Source organism: Panicum virgatum, chromosome 9K (genome assembly GCF_016808335.1).
Source record: "Panicum virgatum strain AP13 chromosome 9K, P.virgatum_v5, whole genome shotgun sequence".
In the NCBI taxonomy this organism is placed as follows: domain Eukaryota; kingdom Viridiplantae; phylum Streptophyta; class Magnoliopsida; order Poales; family Poaceae; genus Panicum; species Panicum virgatum.
In genome coordinates, this window is record NC_053144.1 from 62,354,896 (window position 1) to 62,374,865 (window position 19,970).

A 19,970-nucleotide genomic window follows, 5' to 3' on the forward strand; every position below is an offset into this window, starting at 1 on the left:
TGGAACACGACGGACTGGGCCGGGGTCAGCTGGCCCCCGTCGTTCACGAGGCATTCTCTCTCGCTGATGCGCCCGAAGTCGCCGGTGGGGAAGACGACCAGGCCGACGCCGTCGAACCCGGCGCAGGAGACGTGGACGTTGGACAGCACGCGGGCGGGGTACGATTTGTTGACGATCTCCACGCGGAAGGTCCGGAGGCCGGACTGATCTCCAGGCACAGGACCCTCGTCGTCCTGAATAAACTCCACGTCGCCTTCGCTGAAGTGGGGCAGATCCTGTGGCTGACGCTGCTGCAGCTGCTTCGCCTGGGCGCCCAAACCTGCAGCTGGGAGGCATGGAGGCAGGCATTGTTTCAGTCGCAAATAAGGAAAGCCATCGTCGAGGCATGCGAGGCCGAGACATGACGACGAACGCATGAAATGGAGCAGGGCTTGCTGTATACATACCATCAGTGGCTAGGAACAGGAGGAGCAGTCTGAAGAGCACCACTGCAGCAGCGCTCTGGAACTGGAAGCGCCCCATGGTCTCTCTCCGTCTCCCCTCGATCTCTCTCGACCAGAGCTCAACGCTAACCTGACGATCGATTGGCTTGCCACTTCTCCTTTCAGTTTCAGGGTGCAGGTTCTTGCACGACTCGTTGCGCTCTATATATACTAGTCGTCTCGCGTAAGCACCCGTGGATCTCCTTCGCCAAATTACCACGCGCGCCACTGAGCAACCAACTGTGCTAGCAAACAAAAGAATGAAACTGCCTCCTCCGAATAGCACTGCCAACGTAGTAGAATTTCCTGCCCAGGTTGCCGTTTCAGGGGGTTCAATTCAACTGCTCTGTAGTATCTATCGTCAGGTGGTTTGTGCTACAAAGTCTAGCTACCAGCTGCATGATAAATCTGGCCTTGCGCCAACTGCAAGGTACAGCTGCACATTGGGCAGTTGGTGCTGCAAATCTGCACTGTATTCCTGGCTTGTGCAAGCTGCCACCAACATTCAAGTTATTGGGAACTAGCAAGGTGGCCCGCGCTAATAGCACGGGTAGCTAACTTTTTCATGATAATATTAGGATCATTTTAATTTTAATTTTAATTTATTTAAAATTAAATATATTCAAATGATTTTGTTTTATTATTTTATTGTCATTGTTTTGTCAAAATAGCCCATATCACCTTTTTAATCATGTTGTTTCATTGCACAAAATATGTACATGATAATAGGTAATATCATGTATAAACATAATTTAGTTGCATATGCCTTATTTTGATGGTGCTTCTTCATACTCCTGGCTGATCAGCCTTTATTGGTGTACCTCAATTTGGACAAATTATTAAATCAAGAGCAAAACATAGAAATTAGGGAATATGTCATAATTAGTGTCCCTTCTTCTAAAACTGTATTTGATCATTTTTCTATTTTTTCTAAACATTTAATTATTATAAATATGAATTTCATTTTACACGAGTCATTTATTTATGTCTTTTTCCTCCTGATACCTATCAATATATCAATTTTCTCAACTTTTTTAAAAACTGTGGGAGTTATTTTTGTGTATTTGCAATATAGTCTTATTTGATTATTTTAATTATAAACTCGTATGAAATAATTTCACTTAATTCTATTGTCTTCTTTGACTCACTATGGATCTTTAATTTTAGTTGTTTCATACTTTTTTTATTTCATTTATTGTTTCTATGGTTTAGCCTTTACTTCTAAAACTATTTCACTGACATGTACCAAAGCCACGTGCATCCTCCCGTAGCTAGGAAGCCTTACTACCTTATGATAGCTAATTCACCTATTCTATTCTGTTTCTCTCATTTGTTCGACTGATCTTTCCTCAGTGCTAGAAATTTAGGACACAACGGATCTCCTCGACTCCCCACATTGCACTTTGATGATTTTATGAACACTAATTGACTCTGGCACTTATACTATGCGCTTAAGGTAATTATTATAGGTGTGTCATCATGAGATGTTTTTAGTTTATTCTTGTATCATAAAAAATCAATCTGTTATGACATGGATCCACTAAGATCACATTACACCTGAATGATTTTACAAACACTAATTCACTCTAGCACTTATATACTATGCACTTAAGGTAATTGTTATAGGTGTGTCATCCTGAGATGCTTTTAGTTTACTCTTGTGTCATAAAAAGTCAATCAGTTATGACATGGATCCACGCTAAGATCAATGGTGGAGATATTTATGATTTTTGACCTATTATTGTGGTAATTTATAAAACCATTATGTGAGTCCATTGGATTCATTTAAGACTTAAGTATTAAGGGGGTGTTTGGATCTCAGAGTTAAACATTAGCTCTATTATTTGGATGCCAAATAAGAGGGCTAAATATGGGCTAATTGGTAATCTAATTGCACAGCTTATACTTGGTTGTTAGAGCCCGTTAGTCCTGATTAGGGCTACATTCCATATTTAGCCCATTAGGGCACCTAGAGATAAAATTTAGTGCTCCTATTTTAGAAAATTGAGTCACCCCTAAATTATATTTTTTTTCATTCCAAGGCTACACCAGATGTTGCTTTTGGAATAGCTTAAATTAGACCTACTAACAACTCTATATAATATAACAATATTGATTGGTTTTCTTTACTTCTTTTAATCTAAATTTTGTTTATACTTACGCGAATTTCTAACTCCCGATATGGAGATGATGTGGTGGCTTTTCAAACCTCAAGAATTATTATTTTTGGGCAGCCTGTTCCAAAGCCATTCTCCTTTGTAGGCAGTTAGAGAAGCGCTCTTATCCATATTGATGGTGCCAACAATAATGCTGCTAAAAATTGATGTATCAGTTTGAGGTGGCTCGTGAGGTGAGAGATGGAATAGAAACAAACATATAAGATGTGATGATGCATGGCAGCTAGATGATATACCACACTTTTGGTTTTTGGTGGAGTTATTGTTTTTCCTTTCTCCCATTATAATTCCAAATGGACAAAGGATATTATATTACTGTTTGGTTAAATTTCATATCGATTTGATTATTTGTCTTTTTCTATCATTAGGCTGACATTATCAGCTGAACGATCATGTGCTGCATGCATTGTTTGAGAAGTGAACATGATTGAATCAAGTTAGTGTTTGCATGGAGGGTACCTTTATTTTTCCCTTTTCTTGTTCAGCTTTTGTCCGAAAATATAACGCAAGCTGTCTTGAGTTGAATATATAGCATATGTATCTTCGTGGGTTTCCATATCTATTTTAAATTATAAAATTTTACCTATTTAGTAATCGTATTCTATCCGAACTCTTTGGTTAACTACTAATTTTCTTATTTTTCTAATTCCAAATTTAGCTATTTACTAATTGTATTTGGCATGGACTCTTTGGTCATGTCCTAATTTTAAAATATTTTAATTCCTATATATTTGATATGGGCCCTTAAGTTAGTTTAGATAGTTAGATTTTCATAAAATTCGACGGTGTAAATCTTTCTCTTTTTTCGATTTACATGAGAATTTCTAGACTCTCTTGCCAAACGTGGTGGTTTCTTTTAACCTACACTAATGGTCCAAGCAGTCAGCATGGCGTCATGGCCTAACAGAGCCACAGTCGGGTAAGAGATGATCCCAAGACGATGATGTTGAACACTTGAACTCATCAAAGTAGCGATTGTGGCTTCTTGTCAGATCGGACTTTTATCACGTTCTCACGTCCTCTCATGTGAGTGTTGGACTTGATTTTGTTCTTTTTAGATAATGCGAACTTGTTTCAAATATACACACATGTAAACTTTCTTTATCTTAAATCATAATCTTGACCATCGAAGTCTTTTTTAATAATGTGATCGGACTTGCATGCACGCAAACTTTCTTAAATAATCAAAGTTGTATTCTATTTCTGTAATCTTGATATTTCAATTATTTTATTATATATATTTATTATTTTTTACTCAATATACACACATGTAAACTTTCTTTATCTTAAATCATAATCTTGACCATCCAATTCTTTTTTAATAATGTGATCGGACTTGCACGCACGCAAACTTTCTTAAATAATCAAAGTTGTATTCTATTTCCATAAATCTTGATATTTCAATTATTTTTATTTATTACTCATATATGAAAGGGACTCTTTAGGTTTGTGTATTGATATGGACTCTTGAGTTAGTTTGGACTATTATATCTTTATAAAATCCAACAGTGTAATTTCTTTTCTTTTTTAAATTAATGTGAGAATTCGTAAACCATCACGGCGAACGTGGTAGCTTTTTATAACACTTCCTTATTAATATAATAGATTTGGGATATATATTTAGGTGCCGTGTGTGGTGGTAAACAAGTCCGTAGCCAACAGATATAATTCATCATGCTGATATCAGGCGCGCAGGCGAATCAAGTTGATAAAACATGCATGGTATAACATGGGCCCTTTTCCAAAGCACAAAACACAGATGGATCTGGTGATTCCAGTCACTCTTGATTTTGATACGTGATTCTGAAATTAATATTCCATCTGGTCGATAAGAAGGTGCTTATTCAGTTAATCTTTCTTGAAGATCGACTAGCAGCAGCAGTGTCAGGGGCCACATGTATGAGATGAAATCGCTTATCATGGGCCGTTACGCACCTGGCCGAGTTGAGGCCCGGGAATACAATTCGGTGATCCCAGCCCATTTCTTCCACATCATTATGGGTCTACGCACAACAGCGTTTCATCAACTCTAATCCAATTCTCTCGTGTTTTCTCTTCTTTGTTCAACCTTCTCTCTCGCCCCCACCCCCCCCCCCCCCCCGCCCCCTCCATCATTTTTTTAAGGGTCATTCCATCATGTATTTTGTAGCCGCGCCATGGCAAGAATAAATGTCTTATTCGCAGCATAACATATTTGAATAAGGTCATATTTTGTGTGTGTGTGCGCGCGCGCGGGCGGCTCTGCACAGTTCACTGCGGTTTTCGTCCATGATTTTATTTGAGGCAACAAATTCGGTATATAGGCATCATGCTCTTGCGTTTTGTGCAAGCCAACTCCTTTCTTTTTGCAGGTTAAGCGTTTGGTTTTGCAGGAAAAATGCAAAAGCAACAAATGGATGTGATTCAGACAGTTTTGGATTCAGATTCCAAAGCAAGTTCAATGGGTTACGTCTTTCATAGTACTAGAGGCAACGTCAAATAGCATGTCTTCAGCTTAGGTTAATCAGAAGTATAACTTTTTGATGCAAAAAAAAGGTGATCTGAGATGGATACATGCATCCGCTAGTTGGACGCACTAGCAATAAAGAGATTTGCAGCACTCGAGTAGGGCGCAGAGAACACTTCAATTCGTAGCTGTTGATAATCCATGCACAGCACACATCCATTCATCTTTTTTTTTATTCAAGCACTGAAACATTATTTAACACTCACTGAGAGATCGATGCTACATCCTGTGGACGATCAGAGAGCCCAGCACCGCACGTAGTAGTACGCTCATGGGGACGGAGGGGGCTTAGCAGGCGGCCGAGGTGACCTCGAATGGCTACCGGGAGTGGCGTTCGTACTGGAACACGACGGACTGGGCCGGGTTCAGCTGCCCCCCGTCGTTCACAAGGCATTCTCTCTCGCTGATGAGCTTGAAGTTGCTGGGGGGGAAGACGACCAGGCCGAGGCCTTCGAACCCGGCGCAGGAGACGTGGACGTTTGACAGCACGCGGGCGGGGTCCGATTTGTTGACGATCTCCACGCTGAAGGTCCGGAGGCCGGACTGATCTCCAGGCACAGGACCCTCATCGTCCGTAATAAACTCCACGTCGCCTTCGCAGAAGTGGGGCAGATCCTGTGGCTGACGCTGCTGCAGCTGCTTCGCCTGGGCGCCCAAACCTGCAGCTGGGAGGCATGGAGGCAGGCATTGTTTCAGTCGCAAATAAGGAAAGCCATCGTCGAGGCATGCGAGGCCGAGACATGACGACGAACGCATGAAATGGAGCAGGGCTTGCTGTATACATACCATCAGTGGCTAGGAACAGGAGGAGCAGGCGGAAGAGCACCACTGCAGCAGCGCTCTGGAACTGGAAGCGCCCCATGGTCTCTCTCCGTCTCCCCTCGATCTCTCTCGACCAGAGCTCAACGCTAACCTGACGATCGATTGGCTTGCCACTTCTCCTTTCAGTTTCAGGGTGCAGGTTCTTGCACGACTCGTTGCGCTCTATATATACTAGTCGTCTCGCGTAAGCACCCGTGGATCTCCTTCGCCAAATTACCACGCGCGCCACTGAGCAACCAGCTGTGCTAGCAAACAAAAGAATGAAACTGCCTGCTCCAAATAGCACTGCGAACGTAGTTGAATTTCGTGCACAGGTTGCCGTTTCAGGGGTTCAATAATTCAACCGCTCTGCCTCTGTAGTATCGTCAGGTGGTTGGTGCTACGAAGTCTACAAGCTGCATGATAAATCTGGCCTTGAGCCAACTGCTAGGTGCAACTGCACATTGGGCAGTTGGTGCTGCAAATCTGCACTGTATTCCTGGCTTGTGCAAGCTGCCACCAACATTCAAGTTACTGGGACTAATAACCACGTGATGCAGTACTAGTTTCGTTGACATAGATAGATTTAGGTCCCGTGGTGGTAAACACGCAAATATTAAGAGTCGCTCGTGTGACTGACAGTCAAACCATCACATAAGGTCCAAATAACTATCTTTTGTTCCGGAACAATTTTTTATTTTTTAACAATTTTTTTGTATTGCTGGAACAATTAAAAAATTGTTTCAAAACAAATTTTTTTGTCTAGAACAAATTTGATTGGATTTACACATATGGACTGACTTGTTGGGCCAGTTTAAATCTAAAATATAAAATTTGGAGTGGGAGGGCTTAGTGTGACAAGTCTGTGGGGGTCACACAGGTGACTGAACAAATCCGATGTGTCCATCTAAATTTTTATTCAAGCTCCGCTAGGCAATTCCGGAAAAACTAATGGACAAATCCCATCTTTTATATTTGCCAATTGCGCAGTGAACCCAAAACGGACAGCCCATGGAGCCCCAGTAAGCAAGGGCCGAGGGGCATGCAGCCCACGACACCACATCTTTCCTGCTTGCGCCAGTTGCGGATAGAGTGTTCCCCAAAACGGGCAACTAATGGAGGCCCAGCGAATAAAGGGGGGCATATGCAGCCCATGAGGGTCAGTTTTTTTCCTCCCAAGACTTACCTTAAAAAAACTAGACTTCATCCAACCAAATAAAATAGTTTGCACGAAGAATTTCATTATTTTCATCCAAATTCACTGCATGGCGCTAGTGTTATTTTCAAACGACACCATCATGTTGGATCAGCGAACACTGTACTTTCCCTCTAGATATGATGGTTATAATTTGTAATCCCTCTTGTGGCGAGCTCGAATGAAATTGTTAACATTTTGTTCTTGTTTTCGAGTGAAAAATTTAACGAGAAATTGATATAGCTGAAGGATAAAAGTTGGTTCCACGTTTGATCGAATGATAAAAAGATGCTAAATACGCGCATGTAAGACTCATACGTTACTATTGGGTCGTTTTAATGGATTACTAAATTGAATGTAAAGCTATTAACATCATGCCTTTTGATTTGAAACAGAAAATTTATCGATGCTTGTGAGTTCAAATCGAAATCCTATCAATTGCTTACAAATAAGAGAGTCCAAACCTTCACCCACTCGAATAAGAAATGCAATCGACTACTGCGTTCGGCAGATTGGAGCTGGAGTGGTGTAAGAGAAATACTGTAGCTCGCTGGTTTGCACCAGCCGAACACAGTGTAGCCACTTTTACATTTACCCCCTTTCATTTCCTCACTTGTACCACCACGCCGCAATACACCAGCGGACGCAGCCCACCCTTGGCTTCTTGTCTAAGCTTCGCCGCCCCCATCTCTCTCCCCTCCATGCGCGCACCCCCCGCCTCCCCCGCCCGCGCCGCCTCTCGCACCCGACCCTATCCGCCAATCCGCTCCCCGCTATTCCTCGCGAGGGGGTCCTATCGCCGGCCGTTTCGATTCGGGGGCTGATCCGATCGGTGTCGCCAGATGGGTCGCGGTGCCGAGGAGGCCTCGCCGCCGGTGTCCTCCTCTGAATTGGAGCAGGAGGAAGACGACGACGACTGCTACCTCAGCGATCAGGAAGACGACGCCCTAGAAGAGTCCGTCCTCCAGGTCCTAGAGGACGAGCACCTCGAGGACTGCCATTGGTCCTCCTCATCCGTAAGCTTCCTGCTCTGATTTCGCCCTCCCGTCTTTCTCCGTGGCTGGACTACCCCGAGTGCTTCCTTTTCCTTACGGATTCCTTCCTCGCTTCATGCTCGTTGCAGGTGATCACTAAGGAATCCCTCTTGTTGGCACAGGTGACTGCGGGAGCTCTCCCCGTTCGGTTTCCACACTATAAGCTATTTCCGGTGCTGACTTTTTTCCCTTCAATTTCGTTTCGTGGTTTGTGGGTTTCTAGAGAGAGGATCTTAGGAAGGTGATAGAGCTGCTAGGGTTGAGGGAGCATCACGCCCGGACGCTCCTCATCCACTACCGGTGGGACGTCGAGAGGATTTTCGAGCTTCTAGATCAAAAGGGCAGCGACAGGCTCTTCTCAGCGGCTGGTATTCCTCTCCAGTACACCAATAATGCCGGCCCATCCTCCTCGACGGAGGTGACCTGCGATGTTTGTTATGAGGATGTGCCCCCCTCGGCTGCCTCCGAGATGGACTGCGGCCACAACTACTGCAACGATTGTGAGTAATGTCCGTTTAGGGTGACCCAGATGATTCCAGCATTTTTAACTTTTGCACGTGTTCCACATTAGATTCTGATAGAGAAATTGTGTAATGCATTTTTCGAGCATAGAAATTGGACGAATGACACCTCGTTCATGCTAACTATGCTAATTAAAGGTCTGGTTCTCATCCGTTAGGAGTTGCAAGATATGTATAGTATCATGGTATGAGAAGCTGCTTTGTTTGCTAACAGCTTTCGAGCCTCATAGTAGCAACAAAATGGTTCAACATTGTTTCGTCCTTTAGCTCACTTCTATCATTTCGGGGCATCTGTATTTGAACATCATGCACAAAACTGACCTAGGAGACTAGGAGGTATTACTTTCATTTGTATGTATTTTCATCATGTTTTTGTTGCCTTAAAATCATTGCATACTTTTGTGCACTTTTTCAAGAATGATGTGTCAATTCATACTAAACTCATCATGGACTTTATCTGAATTCGCTATTTAGAGTGGGCTTTGAATTCTATTAAAGCAGTTTTAGTTTTATATCAATGAAAATTTCTTTTGTGCTACCGCTCCCTGACCACCACCACATGCATAAGGAGCAAAAGGGGAATAACATTCTATGAATTAGCTTTGCTGCACATAGTTTCTTCCTGTTTAGCTATTCAACACACATTTTGTGTCCTTCACCTAGGTTGGACTGAATATTTCATTGTGAAAATAAATGAGGGCCAGAGCCGGCGTGTCAGGTGCATGGCTCCAAAGTGCAATGCTATTTGTGATGAGGCAGTAATCCGGAAACTAGTCATTGCAAGGAGACCAGACCTTGCAGAACGCTTTGAAAGATTTTTGCTGGAATCATATATTGAGGATAATGATACAGTAAAGTGGTGCCCAAGCATACCACATTGTGGTAACGCTATACGTGTCAAAGGTGATATTTATTGTGAGGTGGAATGCACATGTGGTTGCCAGTTTTGTTTTAATTGTTCCTTACAAGCGCACTCACCGTGTTCCTGCATGATGTGGGAGCTCTGGCTCAAGAAATGCCGTGATGAATCAGAATCAGTGAATTGGATAACAGTAAATACTAAACCTTGTCCCAAGTGTCACAAACCTGTGGAAAAGAATGGTGGCTGCAACCTGGTTGCATGTATTTGTGGACAAGCATTCTGGTGAGATTCCTTATTATTCTTCAGCATTGCATCTTCCAATTCCCAATTGTTAGACTTGGTTCGAGTGGATGAGAGCATTCTTTGTAATGAAGTCGTCCACTTGATCGTTGTTTTGGCAATATAACACTGTAACTGCATTTTTGTCATTTTGTTTCGTTTTCTTTTTGATTTCCAATCAATGAGTAAGTAGCTCCATTTGGGTGTCTTTATGTTTCATTATAATTTAGTACAACTGATTTATACTTCTGTCAGTGTCCATTTCACATCTAGTTGCAAGTTGTTATGTGAAAGAATCTGGTGAATTTACCTTCTTGTATCAAAATCCTGTAGGTTATCATGCACGAAATATTGGGTTGCCATTTATGGAATATTTACATAGTTTAACTTTTGCCAAGAGAACATACTATGGTGTTTGCCTCAAGATCTTAACCACAAACATATAATTAAATGCTTAGAAGGCAGATAGCATTTGTCCTTTGATTAGTTAGTTACTGATTCATTAGGGCTGATTGGAAGATTCCTATGAGATGATTCCTGTTTTAATGTTGGTACATAAATATTGTGGTACCTTACCATTGACTGCTCTTTTACATGCTTTTTTTCTTCTGTAAGAAGAAAGATCCGTAGTTATGCCACAGCTTTGAGAAAAAGCATATATGTTACTGCTCTTAGCTGTGTATGCTAAATACTCTATAGGATGTGAGCACATGACGTGGTTGCAAATTCTTTAGTGAATGCAATAAGGTTTTCTATATAATCAGATCCACTAGAGGCTTTGATTCAGTTTTTGGCTAGTAAGCACTGCCCTTATAAGAAGTAGATCATATGGCATACGCTTGCACGGAGCATTAAAACTTAATCATTTGCCAAGAGTCTAGATGGGCTCTTCATGAGCATGTGGCAGATTGGTACAAAAGTTATGTTAACTGTTAATCTTGGTTTCCCTTTATGTTGTCCTAAAAGTTGTATGCCCATATTGATGCTGCTTTCTGCTTTTGTTTCTCTTTCGAGATCTTATTCGCTTCTCCTTTATTGATTAAGGTTTTAGGTGTTGTGCTACTTATTTTTTTTATGTGATACTACTTTTGAATGTAGTTGGTTATGTGGTGGTGCTACTGGTAGAGATCATACATGGTCAACTATTAGTGGCCATAGTTGTGGCCGGTTCACTGATGATCAGACTAAGAAGACAGAGCAAGCAAGGAGAGACCTCTATAGATATATGCACTACCACAACAGATACAAGGCTCACACCGACTCTCTTAAGCAGGAAGCAAAGCTAAAGAATGACATCCAGGGGAAGATATCCATTTCTGAAAATAAGGAGTCCAAGATAAAAGATTACTCCTGGGTGATAAATGGGTTAAATAGGCTATTCCGATCAAGGCGTGTTCTTTCGTATTCTTATCCATTTGCATTCTACATGTTTGGTGGTGAGATTTTCAAGGATGAGATGACTCCTGGGGAAAGAGAACTGAAGCAAAACTTATTCGAGGATCAGCAGCAGCAACTAGAATTTAATGTTGAAAGACTGTCTGGTTTTCTTGAGAAGGATTTTCAAAATTTTACTGATGATGAGGTTATTGATACAATGAAGCATGTCATCAATCTCTCCAATGTGGTAGATAGGCTCTGCAAGCAAATGTAAGAACTCTTGTCACCAAAATTTTGGCAGTCCATATATAAATTATTATTGTACTGATTTTACTGTTTTTGCAGGTATCAGTGCATTGAGAATGATTTGTTGTATCCTCTACGCACACCTCACAACATTGCTCCATACAAATCCAAGGGTCTTGATAGGGCATCAGAGCTCGACATTAGCTGGGATTCAACTGAACAAAGTTCGCAATCAACAAAACGTAGTCAGGATGAACACAGGAGCCAACATGGTATGCAGAATAACAAATATCGTATTTCATATCGCATTTCCTTATCTCGAGCATATGAGAAGTATCACCGTAACTAGAGCATGGAGCTATCCCATTTATTTATTTTTAGTTGCTGATGTGTATTTCAATTTGCTGTGCAGCATCGACTATCCTAGGAAAGCGGGGTCCTGAGTTGCATGGCTCGAGTTCTGATAATAGGTTGCGCCCTCACAAGCGAGATAGGCCAGATGCTAATGGTGGTGGCACACTTTTTGATCTCAATGTGCCAGCTGAAGTGGCGGACAAGATTTGAATCTAAAATACCTGATGGATGAAGGACATTCCTTGGAACTGTACAGCTGACCTGAGCTTCTTCAGCTACATGAAGGAAAAATACTGCTTTTTTCTGCCTTACCACCGTAGGGTACCTTGATTTCAAATTTTACGCCGGTGCTAGGTTCCCAAGAAATAGAGTAGCTTTTACATGATATAATGCATATCATGACAGGATTTGAAGCCAATGTTGATAGTTCTGATAAAGCTAGTTCCCCTCAGCCAAGATGAGGGTATTTGGAACAGAACTTTACCGTGCTTGTGTTGCTAATTCCAAATACAATGTATGCGGCATGGTGAATGAAGTGGTTTTTGACCCGACTGTGGTGCTTATTTCCTGTTAATGGGTGGACATGGAGGAAATGCAGACTGTCTTAAAATTGCTACAGATTCGTCATGTTAAATTAAATGTGCCCTCTTTGTGGCGGTAGCCAAACATCTTGGTTCAACACCTGCTAGTTTCTAGGGCAATTTTGAATTCTAACTCCGAAAATCTCGGTTTTCTGGGATTGCACATGCCAGATTTGTATAATGAACTGTGACGACGGGAGGCTCTGCAAGATGAGACTTTTGTTTCTTCATGCACTCCAGGGCCGTCGTCGTTGCACGGCTAGGTAACATCTAACATACTGTCAAGTCAAACCTTGGACCGTGCGTTGAATCGTAGCATCTATAGCCATGGTAGCTTTCTAGAAACCCATGCAAAAGACACGCATATGGGTATTCATCTGAATCGGGTGGCCTCCTGTACCATGCACACACTTGAGAATCTAGTGCATGGAAGAACACTCTATATTGTCCTCTTCACAGGAAAACATTTGTCCCTCAATTTGTAGAGTCCCTAGCTACTACAAGCTTGCCATGTACCACTGTACTAGCAGAAGAGAAATTCGCTCGAGCTCTGCAGCCCTCTGACCTCGCTAATACGACGCCCCAATTTGGCACGGCCGGGGTGTTCACTCCAGCTGCTGGTAAGCTTTGTTTAGCCTCCGACAGCTTGGAGAAACGATGAGAAGAATCTTTCTGGATCTCGGCCAGAGAGGCTTCCATAATCAAATGCCTCCGGGATGCCGGTTTCCAATGTGTCATGAGCGCATCACCACCGCACCTCTGGCTTTAGTGGCTTCTTACCGCTGGTATCTCACTTGGATCACCTACTCCTTCCAGAGATGCAGCGATTGTTTAGAGCCAGTAGCCGGCCGGACGCGTCAGCGGTAGAGGAGGGGGAGGGGGTCCAAGAGCACATGAAACCTCGAGCATGTCTGTCGCCGGGGGCGTTTCTTTAATCCCCTCCCCACTGAGATTTTATTACGCGGATAAGTAGGGTTACCCCAAGGTTCCTCTTCCCCTTGTCGTCACGGCTGGCACGGCTTCCCTGGCCCGTCATTGGCAGCATCATTTGGACGTTAGCGCTGGTGGTTTGCCTTGCCTAGGCCTTGCCTCCGGTCGCGGCGAAAATCATTGCAGCCCACAGCCCAGGCGGGGACGGGGAGACCAACACACGAAGCGGCAGCGTGCTTCGTGAGGCGGAGGCCCTTCCGTCGGCTGCCTTCTCCTCTCGGACAGCCGGAGATGCAGCAGCAAGTGGCTACTGTAGTTTACAGAAACCAGCTCATTTGATTACCCTACCCACGTTACAATACACGTCCAGGCGAAGAAACATGGCCCAAAACTTGTTCGAGATTATTTATCTCTTAGTTTCTTGAAAAAAGATTTTTATCTTTTGGGGGGCAATTATTTGCTCTGATAATCGCGAAGGCGTGATGGGTGGTTGTGCAGACCAAAAGTGGCCGATCAGATGGTGCTGTACTGCGCGTGCGCTGTACCCGCAGCGCGCATGTGAGACCGGGACGCTGCCGGGTGCCCCTGCACCCCTCGCTCCCTGCTCTTGCAACAGTTGGAGGGGCGCATGCTCGCCTTGGCTAGTGCCTGTGTGCCTGGCGCCAAGCCCCACAGGCTTAGACGGAGCTTCATTAGGGCCAAAGGGGGCCATTGCCTCCCTAAATTTGCAAATTTTTACACTAGATAAATAATAATTTTGACATTGTTTATTACTGTAGTAGAAGGGTGGCCCCCCTCATTCTTCGATCAAGCTCCGCCATTGCCCACAGCTAACAGCTAAACCGTGCTGGGATTTAGGGCACCCCAAAGCAAAAGCCCGAGATTCCGTGACAAGCGGCTACGTGACGCCCGGGGGCACACACACTGCAGATGGCATTGAGCACCTACCAATCCGACCGCTATACCCTTCGGCGTAGCGCTTGGCATGTATCCTCACCGTACTACTTGCCCAAAAACAACGCGATCGAGCCATGTGTGCGGTCGCCGCGCGTCGGGAATGATTTCTTTTGTGCGGCGTCTGGTGATGGAGATCGATCCTGCAGCTGCTTGTACTACTAGTAACTGCTCACTGGACAGCCAAGGATTTGTCGAGCCATTTGAGCGAGCGAGGAGCAGGAAATGTAAGCTAGCTAGGGTTGGTTGGTCCTGATCTCTAGACTCCAGACATGAGGATCATCTGCTGGCTGGCAGCGCCTGTGACGACGACCTTGTGATCTAGTACCAGTGTGCACTGGTACACGGTGACCCGCCAAAAAATTTCTTTTGGAGGCGCAGGGGCCGCAGGGTCAGCACAGTCGAGCAGTGTGCGTCGAGGCAAAGGAGCGCCGCTTTCTAGGCGGCGAGATGACAAGCTCGCCGCCTCGGCCCTGGCCGGCCGGCCGGAGTGGCGCCCGTCGCCCGCATGCCGCCGCAGTGGCTGTGGCCTGCGGCCTGCCCGTTTTCTTGGCCGCGTCCAGCATCCTTGGCTTTCCATGCCACTAGGTGCCCCCCGGCACGAACTCGGCCACGCCTGTGGCACTGCGGCGTGTGGTCGTGTAAGACATCCTAGCTAGCCATATAGGACGAGCTCCATCAATTACCGGAGCAGGGTCGGTCACAGGTCAAACAAAAGCCATGCATGCCACTGTCCTGCTCCGTTGCTCGCAGTCCTTTTTATCCGCATGTGACCTGCTCATCCCATCATTGTCGAGCAAAAACTCGCGTACATAACCCTTTCTACCGTCAGAAAGAGGAGCATCTCATTCAGGAAATGGCTTAAAAAATCCTCATGTTAAACCTCTTGGTGGAACTCATCTTTCAATGAAAAGAAGGAAAGAAATCTTCCTCGCTAAACAGCAGATGCTCAATGTGACAGAAGATTCTGTTATTATTTACTAATCGGTTTTCTGATGGGGACGATTATGAAGTGACAGAGGTGAAAAGGTCAGCAGCCTTGGACGGAGTAAAATTACCCTGCATGCATAAACAAAAGTAAATGAGACAGATCTGGATAGAATAGAATAGAGCGAGGCCCTTCTCCGAGCTCTGGCCTCTCTACCTAAGCATAAAATAGAAAAGAAGTTGGTAAGTAAATGAGACAGACATAAACATATCCAAGGGACTTGCAACAATAAATAAAAGCATCGGAATAGCCGGACACAGGACCGATCTGGAGTGCTGTTCTGATATAATCTCAGGAACAGTCCCACCACCACTGTACCTGCAGCGCAGTGGGGGCGTGGTGGAGGGGAGGGGAGTGCCTCCGGTTCATCACCTTCCAGTCCTCGCACTCCCCTCAGCTGTCCTCTCACCTCACAGGAAGCAGGGGGAGGGGGCCTGGGAAGAAGAAGAAGCAACTTTCAGCGGAGAAACAAAAGGCAAAAGCATCAGCAGGTCAAGGCTTTAGTAGGTGATCAACTCCTCGGCAACAACTCCAGCTTCCGCTTGCCGTGAACGATTCACCTGTGAGGCAGGTAGATGCTGGGTCTCCCCTTTATAGTCTCTACCAGTACCACTTCCTCTTTTCGGTTCACTAACCTGCAAAACCGGGACAGATTCCAGCGGCTTGCTCGAGCAAGGTCACAATGGGAGAGGCTGCTTCCTTGAGCTCTGTGGCAGCGGCCGGCGGAGGAGCTGTAGCCTCGTAGCCTTCTTCCTGACTAGCGATGTCTCACGGCCGCTCCAAGAGGTGCGCACCCTGTTTGCATTATGCAGTTTGACGAACTGCGTAAGCTTTGCTCCCACAAAACCCTGTTTGGAGCAGTTGTTGGTGTCATCAAGTGCCGAAATTAGTCCCGGCCAAGAAAAAATACTAAATATTCTTTTTTTTAGAAGCGGTTCCTGGCTAATGCTCTTGGGCAATTTGCATTGGCAGTGATTCTATCAGAATGGATAGTGTGGGTTCTTCTTCCCCGAGGTGCCTTGCTCAGGAACAGCAGGTAAGCTTGCGGTTGTTGAGAAAAAAAAAGTTGTCAGATTAGCTCTTGGTTCTTCACTTTCTCGTGTTATGTGTCGTGGATTGCAACTGTTCTGATAGAAATTATCCGATTCCTTGTATGTTTGCCTCCCTTACCATTTCTGCTGTAGGATGCCGGGGAACTGAAGGATCAGAACAGCACCAGTAAGAGGCCGTCCTGTCCTGCTGAGCTTCCATGCTCATTGAAACGAGAGGTAAAATCAGATATCTGCTCTTTCACCCCTTCAGTTTGTCTTAAAATGTTCCTTCCTTAGGATCTTAGCCATAGATTGTTGTTCATTTGAGATCTCTTTCAACCAGTTCCAGAGTTGCTTCTCGTTATCTGTTTGAAGTTGTAAGGATAAGAATGTCAAGACTAAAATTGCTATAGATATTTCGGAACTCCCTGGATAGCAAAATTTATTCTCGCAATATGTTTATTATGATATTTCGTTTCAGTTTTGATACATATGGCTTCCGCAGGTTCAAGTCCTTGAGAAGCGACTAAATGATCAATTTGTCATGCGCCGGGCTCTTGAGAAAGCACTAGGTTACAAGCCTTGTTCTATTCTTTCATCAAATGAGAGCTGCATTCCAAAGGTGAAACTCCTTTTCCAATGTAGTGATTCTGGAATGAGAGAAAAAGAAAATAAGAGAAAATATTTACATCACATGAAATGATTGATTTTTGAATGGTGCACTGTGCAAGTTTATCTGAAGATAGAGTTTTCAGTAAGTCTCATAGAAATTTTCTTTCTTCCATGATATCACAGCCTACGGAGGAGCTAATAAAGGAGATAGCAGTACTAGAGCTAGAGGTCATATGCTTGGAGCAACATCTCCTGACCCTCTACCGAAAGGCCTTTGAACAACAACTTTGCCCTGTGAATTCTTCTTGTGACATGGAAAATGACAGGCAACCGGCAAGGTCTTTTTCAGGTATACTATCAGAAGCTTCAGAGTTTGACTTCTCAACCCCAAGGAAGCACCAATTGGTGCAGTCAAGCCGAATGGTCCTGGCACGCAAGTCGACACCTACAACTTCTACAAGTGAAACTAGCCATGAAAAGACCAATATTGGACGAAGCCATTCCTCACTTCTGCACCGTTCTGTTAGGGTATCTCCTTCAGCGAACAATCTTGCTAGAGCTCTGAAACCATGCCATACCTCGCCTCTATCTTTTGTTGAGGTACATAATGATGTCTGAAACCTCTGTTTTGCTCAAATTATTTTAATTAGTTTGATGCAGGATCTATCTTGGAAAATGTTGTATAGTAGAAATTTTGATCTATGAAATTCTGACATGATTATCTTCAATGATCAGGAAGGGAAGTGCATGGATTCTGGTATAGTGAGTTTGGCAGATATATTGGGGACCAGAGTTGCAGATCATGTTCCTCAGACACCGAACAAGATATCCGAGGATATGATTAAATGCATTGCTGCCATATACATACGGCTGAGAGACGTACCCACAGTGCAACATGCCTTCTTCCCCTCACCGTGCTCATCCTTTTCATCGGCCAGTGGATTATCTTCGAAATATACTGCAGATATATGGAGCCCCAGGTGCAGAAAAGAGAGCTTCATTGAGGCATGGCAGGAGAACGCATTAGGCAACGGTGAATCAAGGGAGTTGGGTCTACAATATGATTCTGTGGTTGAGGTTTCTGCTCTTTGCAAGGGTGATCAGAGGTCTGCTGATGTTAAAGATATGCTACGCAAATATATGTAAGTATCTTTCCATTGATTTTTTTTCCCAGTACCTTTTATAGTTGATAGTGAATAGATTGATCCATTCAACTATTTGCTGAATAGTCAATGATGCCACTTTGTAGGTCACTTGTACAGCTGCTAGAAACTGCTGATCTCAGTGGGATGAAACATGAAGAGAAGCTTGCTTTCTGGATCAATGTGCATAATGCTATGATGATACATGTAACTAGTTTCATGCCCAGTACCTCGACATCTTACTCTACTTTTTCAACAGATGGAGTTCAATCTAAATATTTGTTACTTTCAGGCCCATATTGAATACGGGATTCCACAAAGTAACAGCAAGAGGATTCTGCTAACCAAGGTGGAAAGGGAGCCCTCAAATTGCCATATTCAGATATACAATGGCATGCCTGTATCTCATTCTGATGACCCTGTTTTGCGGCACAGGTATCCTACAACATTAGTGGCCAAAGAGTGAACGCGGAGCTGATAGAGTATCAGATCTTGTGCTGCCGATCACACTCTTCTGGTCAGGTTTGTTCTGCTGCCTCCTGCATGATTTTGATTTCATCTCCCCAGCAGAGGCCTTTTCAGCCTCACATTGCTCGATTGAATGATTCCTGCAGTGGCTTAGGCTGCTGCTCTACCCGAAATGGAAGTCCAGGGACAAGGAGGAGCTGCAAGGCTTCGCCGTGGACCGGCCGGAGCCGCTGGTGCACTTCGCACTGTCCTCCGGCAGCTACTCGGACCCGGTGGTACGTACTGCAGCATCAAACACACCACTCAACTCCCAACGGCGCACGGACATTTACGTTCCGGAGCATTGAATTTGATTCATCTCCTTCCAATCAACTACTGCCCCCTTCCATGGATCCAGGTGCGGCTGTACAGCCCCAAGAGGTTGCTCCAGCAGCTGGAGGCGGCGAAGGAGGAGTACATCCGCGCCAACGTGGGCGTCCGCGGGCGCGGGCAGCACAAGATCATCCTCCCCAAGGCCCTGGAGCTGTACGCGCGGGCCGCCGGGCTGGGCGCGCAGGAGGTGGTGGCCGCGGCCGAGCGCCACCTGCCCGAGGGCCTCCGGGGCGCCGCGCGCCGGAGCCAGCGCGGCCGGGGAGGCGGCCTCCCCGGCGTGGAGTGGAAGCCCCACAACCTGGCGTTCAGGTACCTGCTGGCCAAGGAGCTGGTCGGCGGCGGCGGCGGGTCCCCCGCGTGCGGGCGGCAGCTCGAGAAAGGCGCGCTGCGTGCGGATCCGTGATCGTGGCCCGTCAGTCACCGTGGGCCCCGTGGCCGGGCCGGGCCGGGCCGTCACGCCGACGGCCGAGGCGGGCCCAACGTGTGACGAGATGTGAGATCCGTGCGGGACCGGGGCGCGGGGTGTGGATGGATGTACAGAGAGAGATGGACAGACAGAAAACACATCTGAATTGGGTATGCGCTCGATCTGCTGTCAATAGTGAATAGTGGCGCCTGAATTCCCCACCTCGCGCAGAAATTTTCTGAGGAACCTTTTTTACAGAGGTTTCAAAGAAATCGATTCTACACTGTAGCAGCCGTGAACATTTCCAAACTGGGAACAGGAACTGTTGGCAGTGCGCTAGCTAGTGCAGAGGTTGGCCCGCCCTGACCTGACCGACCGGAAAGCGGCCCAAGAAATTGTTCGCCCGGTGTCTGTGGAGCGTCCCGTCAGTGGCCTGGCCGGCCGCCCCTCTGGCGAGCCGAGCACGAAACGAACGCAACTCCCTCGCTTCTTGGTGGGCAAGAAAGAAGGAAGGGAACGGGGATTTGACTTGGATTCCCAAACCCCGCCGCTGTTTTGGTCGCGCCCAGCCGCCCACGTTATTGACGCCCGAGCTGCTGCTGCTGGCTTGACGCTGCGCTTGCACCCCTCAACCCGCCCTCCCTTTGTCGGC

General features: G+C 45.4%; 3 protein-coding genes across 5 annotated transcripts; 2 read left to right on the plus strand and 1 right to left on the minus strand.

Moving 5' to 3' along the window:
* Nucleotides 1-5,483: 5,483 nt before the first annotated feature.
* Nucleotides 5,484-6,027, minus strand: LOC120648209 (TPD1 protein homolog 1-like). Its single transcript, XM_039924946.1, has 2 exons — nt 5,952-6,027; nt 5,484-5,824 (listed from the first exon to the last, which is right to left on the minus strand). Exons 1-2 carry the CDS (start codon nt 6,025-6,027, stop codon nt 5,484-5,486), a joined length of 417 nt encoding a protein of 138 aa, XP_039780880.1.
* A 1,809-nt stretch (nt 6,028-7,836) lies between these two features.
* Nucleotides 7,837-12,402, plus strand: LOC120646793 (probable E3 ubiquitin-protein ligase ARI2). The gene is made up of 7 exons (XM_039923258.1): nt 7,837-8,177; nt 8,285-8,317; nt 8,419-8,695; nt 9,380-9,860; nt 10,956-11,504; nt 11,580-11,752; nt 11,893-12,402. Exons 1-7 carry the CDS (start codon nt 8,004-8,006, stop codon nt 12,042-12,044), a joined length of 1,839 nt encoding a protein of 612 aa, XP_039779192.1. The 5' UTR covers nt 7,837-8,003; the 3' UTR covers nt 12,045-12,402.
* A 3,159-nt stretch (nt 12,403-15,561) lies between these two features.
* Nucleotides 15,562-19,609, plus strand: LOC120646792. 3 transcript variants are annotated; one of them, XM_039923255.1, is made up of 12 exons: nt 15,562-15,858; nt 15,940-16,073; nt 16,260-16,323; nt 16,472-16,555; nt 16,824-16,940; nt 17,114-17,530; nt 17,666-18,072; nt 18,180-18,279; nt 18,365-18,421; nt 18,508-18,594; nt 18,687-18,815; nt 18,938-19,609. In XM_039923255.1, exons 2-12 carry the CDS (start codon nt 16,051-16,053, stop codon nt 19,313-19,315), a joined length of 1,863 nt encoding a protein of 620 aa, XP_039779189.1. In that variant the 5' UTR covers nt 15,562-15,858; nt 15,940-16,050; the 3' UTR covers nt 19,316-19,609. The 3 variants fall into 3 exon arrangements, with proteins under 3 accessions (XP_039779189.1, XP_039779190.1, XP_039779191.1); XM_039923256.1 differs by having other exon boundaries at nt 15,562-15,854; XM_039923257.1 differs by lacking the exon at nt 15,562-15,858 and having other exon boundaries at nt 16,217-16,323.
* The last annotated feature ends 361 nt before the right edge of the window (nt 19,610-19,970 follow it).